The sequence below is a fragment of the Takifugu rubripes genome, chromosome 18 (assembly GCF_901000725.2).
Source record: "Takifugu rubripes chromosome 18, fTakRub1.2, whole genome shotgun sequence".
Classification (NCBI taxonomy): domain Eukaryota; kingdom Metazoa; phylum Chordata; class Actinopteri; order Tetraodontiformes; family Tetraodontidae; genus Takifugu; species Takifugu rubripes.
Window position 1 is genome coordinate 990003 of NC_042302.1, and position 5624 is coordinate 995626.

Sequence of the window (5624 nt, forward strand, 5' to 3'; positions counted from 1 at the left end):
ATAACTGAGTAAAAACTGTTGGATCGCGATACCTCCTGTATGTAGCTGCCGATCCGCGTGTTCGTTGAATGAAGACTTCGAGAAGTAAAGTACCAATTTCAAAATGTATTTAACAATAGAATCAACTCCAGACACAAATATTACAGAGCTCCGGGCCAGTTCATAACCCTAGCAACAACAAAGTTAATTGTCAGGGCACGAAGTCTGACCACCTAACTATCCCTGGGCCCAGTCCTTTATAGTCACACACATGCAAATTCACAATGTCCATGCAATCCAATCCAGATCCCCCGCTGAGATGTCCCCGTCCTCTTCCTCCAGTCCCACTTGGTGTTGGTAGGGTTCTTCTTTTCCATTGTTTTCCCAGGTAGCCAGATCTCATTCTTCATGCAAATGTGATCATCAACCCCCCTGATGTCGCATTTACAATGAGTGTTTGACACCCCCTGCCTGACTGGCTCCTGAGATAACAATAGAACAAACAACAATCCTGCAAATGGAATGTCTCTGCTCTTTATTACATTTACCAATGAGTCTACCTTGCCTAACTTCTAAGAGAAGACAGAAACATATGGTGAAACACATAACAAGATAAAGACAATTCTCAACAAAACACACACAGTGCTGTAGAGCGCGAGGAGTGGCTGCCGTCTGCTACAGTGCCATAGGTAGACCCTTTACAGAGAGACTGGAGCAGTTGTAGCTGCCACAAGCACTCCCCTAAAAAACATTCCATGTCCCTAGAGCCAGTTTATGCAGCCGGGGATCAGACCGCCAAGGTCCCTGCCTCCGGCCGCTACCCAAAACACAATGCACCCGACCCCCTTGGCCCCTCCTACAGGTGGTGAGCCCACGGGAAGGGGGTCCCATGTTGCCTCTTCGGGCTGTGCCCGGCCGGACTCCGTGGGCAGAGGTCCGGCCACCAGGCGCTTGCCAACGTGCCCCACCACCAGGCCTGGCTCCAGGAGGGGGCCCCGGTGACCCGCATCCGGGCAAGGGAAACGTAGGACCAGTGCTGTTCTTCATCATAAGGAGGTCTGGGCTACGCTTTGTCTGATCCCTCACCTAGGACCTGTTTGCCATGGGTGGCCCTACCAGGGGCATAAAGCCCCAGACAACGGAGCTCCTGGGATCATTGGGACACGCAAACCCTTCCACCACGATAAGGTGGTAGCCCAGGGAGGGAATGTTAATAATAGAAACTAATAATACATCAATGCACTCCAGAAGTTTGAGATGTTTAAAGAAAAAGCATTAAACTTACCTGTTTTCATAAACTACTGTCAGAAGCTTTCCAGCAATGGACTTGATTTGGGCCTAAAGAGAAAGAACCAGTCACAGTATTGACAACATTCAAACACACGGGGGTTAAATAAGTTTACAATTCTTAAAAACTGAGTATTGAACTAACAAATGTGTGAAATCCCAGCTGTGAGCTAGTGAATATTAAGTATACAGGTGCTTTTGCTGAGATCAGCTCTAAATTTAGCAGCGCCTCACCTCGTAGAAGGTGCCGTTCATTCCTTCTACTTTAAGGTTGACTTGAACCATGTTGGAGCTTGTTTCTTTTGTTTGTTTCTTAGTTGGTTTTGTTTAACTAAAAATGTTTACCTCTCGCTTTGCTACTTCATCTAGGCTAAGGTTCTGACCCTCATTAAATAAATTGACTTTGATTTACTTTGATCTTTAAAAATGTGCTTTGGCAAAGGCCATACAGACTCTGCCCTCCCTTATAATCCTGCTATGTTCGGCCATCATACCCGTGTAGACCCGTATAAAGCTCAGCGTTGGCGGCACCACGGGGAGAAAATGGACACCTTTTTAGGCTCCGCGCAAAGAACTGGCGGCTGGTATTGGTACCATAACCTGACCGAAAGGTGGAGCTGATGAAATTTACCACAATGCTTCTATTTCAAACAAAACTGTCCTGTGTCTCTTACAGTTTTTCTCAATCACTTTGGTACATTTTTCCAATCATTCTTGCAATTTGCAGAAGATCAAGTGCATTTCTCAAAACAGTTTGAACAAATAGCAAAACACCGTGGATCACCTGCAAAAGCCAGTCTCTTGCTCAAAATCCTTAGTCCATCCCTCAAAAGCAAGTTTTTGTGTCAATATACTTGTCAGTGCCTTCAGAATGTTTAGTCATTGTGTACGGATAAGACAGTCAAATTCATTAGTCATGTTGGCAATTGAATAGTGCACTTTGAAGGGACATGTTGATGTAAAATGTGGTTTAGGTGTGATGACAAGTGTTGTACATTTGACCTCATATAATGTATATGTGTAAGATTGATTGGAAAAGACAAGATTCACATTTACAGAATGACTTCTTTATTGGCAAACATTGACATTGCAGTGCGTAAAGAAAAAAAAAAGACAGCACTGCACATAACAAAGGTGAAATACAATACGTAAGTAAACATAGGTCATACAGTAGGTAAACAAAAAAATATGAACAACTCCCCAAATTCTAATCTCAATCCTGATCTTCAGCTTCTTCCCGTTCCTGTCTGTTAGGCCACAAATTCTCATCCACGTCACACCTGATGTCCTCCCGTGCAAGGCAGCGTGGATAGTATCTTCTTGCATGCCTAATCCATGCTCTGCAGGAATCTGCAGTATTGTCTTGGCATGCTGCATCCATTGCAGCCAGAAGGGTCACTTGTGTGTCTCGGTCATACACCTTCCACCTCCAGGCTGAGAAAAATTCCTCAATAGGGTTGAGGAATGGGGAGTATGGTGGTAAGAACTCCATCACCATTCTGTTATGGTTTGCGTACCACTGCCTTACTAGGTTTGACTTGTGGAAGCTTACATTGTCCCATATTATGGCATATTTGGGCTGGGCCATATTCTCGGCTGGGCCACCTAGGATATGATCCCTGTACAAAGTGTCTAGGAATGCTATTAGACGTTCAGAGTTGTATGGACCCATCAGTGGAATGTGTGTCAGCACACCGTTATCTGATATTGCGGCACACATAGTTATGTTGCCACCCCTTTGGCCTGGCACATCAATGGTGGCTCGATGTCCAATAAGGTTTCGCCCCCGTCTTCTGCGCTTTGTCAGATTGAAGCCAGCCTCGTCCATGTAAATGAAGTGACAGGGTGGCTCACTAGCTTCCAGTTCCATCATGCGCTAAATACAGAAGACAAAATGTTATTTTTGGAATTACTGCATTACATGCATTTGCAAAAGAAGTTAGATCAAACGTATATGACATATTGCATCTTCTTTTCTACAGCCATAGCATATGTGCAAATGCCACACTTACAGTAGTGTAGTGTACATCTTTACATTACATTGCATTTGGCAGACACCTTTTACTGTAAACCCAAAGCGACTTACAAACGAGGACATATCTATATATGGTTTTGGAATAAAAGTTGTACCTGGACAAAGTGGTAGCGCAGCTCCTTCACCCTCTCACCATTTCTTTCAAATGGGACAGTGTATAGCTGTTTCATGTGCATGTGTTGTTTTTTTAGCACTCTATCAATGGTAGAGATACTGACTGTTTGCAAATGTGTCGTTGTCCTGCAAAATAGTAGTCTGTATCTCTCTTAGTGTAATGGCGTATGATTGAGTTCACATATATGTGAGTTTAGTGACTTTGCTATCTGCCCATTTCTCATTCAGCTCTGCCATTGGTCCAGCTGCTACTGCCCACTTGTTAAGCTGCTCATTCTGACTTTGCAACTGCTGATTTCCTGGGTTAAAGAATGTTGGTATAAAATGTTTTGGTTGAAAAGAAACCAAATCAAAGTGATTACAGCCACTGCCCTCAGACCCACTATCAGCCTTCTAATCCGTGCCTTGATCTGACCAGGTAATCTTTGAGATTTTTATTATTTTTGAATGCGGCCATTATTCTAAGATCATTATTGGGTTCATTTGATCTCATTGTGGATTCAAAATTGTTGCTAATTTGTCTAACCAGTTGAACAGTAGATGTCGAATAAGTGGTGACAAATGGGAGAGCAGTGGAGACCTGATTTGGTTTGGTCTGGAGCAGGGGTCGGCATTGTTGTGGCGTTTTCCACAACAATGTTGCAGATAGCCATCTCCTGCTGTGGTGTGAAAATCCGCCCTCTACCACCCCTGTGTACTTGTCTTGCAGTCCTATGTGGGAAATAGAAATGTCAACCAAAACAAATTTGAGGAAGACACAATGGCATTGTATAGAGCATCAGTGGAATAGGCTACTGTAATTTTGTATGGGGCATTACTGTATTGACATGTAAATACAGTAAACTCCATGTAATTCAGCACATACTGTTAGATTACACACCTGTTCTCTCTGCGGAAAGTTTGAATAACTGAGGACACAGTTGTTCTGCCAACATTTGGCTGCACCCTTCTCCCCGCTTCAGCCATAGTCAGCCCATGATTCAAAACATGGTCTACAAGTGTTGCTCTGATTTCATCAGGAACACGCATGTGTCCGCCTCTTCTGCCTCTTCCTCTTCCTACTCCTCCACCACGCAGCCTCACCCCTCTTCCTCTCCTTCTTGGCTGTTGTCCTTCCATTGTCAGACATTGTAACTTTCTATTGTGCTCTGGTTACCTATATACTCCCCAGTAGATTGTTCATGAGATGCTCCCTTGAGCTCATTCAGAAAACTGTCTATCATTGGTTGATCAACTCTTTTCATTAGAGAAAGTCTAGATTCACCTGGGAGGAATTTACCAATTTAGATCATATTTACAGACAAATGTCTTATGGAAATGTATATATGCTTGACATGTTATGATGGCTTGGTAAATCATTTTGCATGTGAAGACTTATATGATGAACTATAGCCTAAATGTTTTGGGGAAAGAGACTATTTGATAGATTCCTATAACAAAGCATTTTGATTAGCATGACAAAAGCAATTGATAATGTACGAAAAAACTGAGAATTGTACACAATCATTTGCATGGATGGACAAAAGCATTTGCAATTTGTTCAATGCAATGAGAAACTGCCTTTTTCATCTGCACAAATGGCATGATGATGTGACAATTGAACAAGAACTTTTGAGAATTTCAATTCTGATGTGAGAAATGTACCAAACTGAACTTAACACACAAACATGTCATAAATCTGCTGGGAAATGTACTTATTCCATATTGATACTCACTACAAACACAACTCATCCTCAGAGAGAATAATCTCTGCGTTCAGAAATAATAAAAATCTCAAAGATTACCTGGTCAGATCAAAGGTCATTTCACAGATTGAAACAAGAAGAATGGGTATTTGATTCCCAAAAGCAAAAAGTATTCAGAACTGCAACACAAGGAAACTTTTTTTCCCCCCCAAAAAAATGTGTTGCATACAATTTGATAAAAGATATGTGCGAGAAACAAGACTGACAATACATGTACGGTTTACTTGCCGTAATATCATGAAATGAAAAAACACCGCTGACCGGCATGTTGTCCAGCACGTCCTCTCCCATGGCTGGGATGCATTGCAAGCCTTGGTCTTAGAGTACAGTCCACACTGGTCCACGGCTTAAAAAAAGGAGAGTGGAGAGAGGCTGGATTTATAAATTAGTTACTACACATCCAAATGGCCTAACTAACCTTTTTTTTTTCTTTTTTTTTTAACTCATTCTTTTTTCTCTCCCCC

The 5624-nt window shown here is 42.5% G+C and overlaps 1 protein-coding gene across 1 annotated transcript; it reads right to left on the reverse strand.

Moving 5' to 3' along the window:
• Positions 1-2158: 2158 nt before the first annotated feature.
• On the reverse strand, positions 2159-5057 carry LOC115246658 (uncharacterized). Its single transcript, XM_029825655.1, has 2 exons — positions 3397-5057; positions 2159-3142 (listed from the first exon to the last, which is right to left on the reverse strand). The coding sequence occupies exons 1-2, from the start codon at positions 3475-3477 to the stop codon at positions 2480-2482; spliced, it is 744 nt and encodes a 247-aa protein (XP_029681515.1). The 5' UTR covers positions 3478-5057; the 3' UTR covers positions 2159-2479.
• Between the last annotated feature and the right edge of the window lie 567 nt (positions 5058-5624).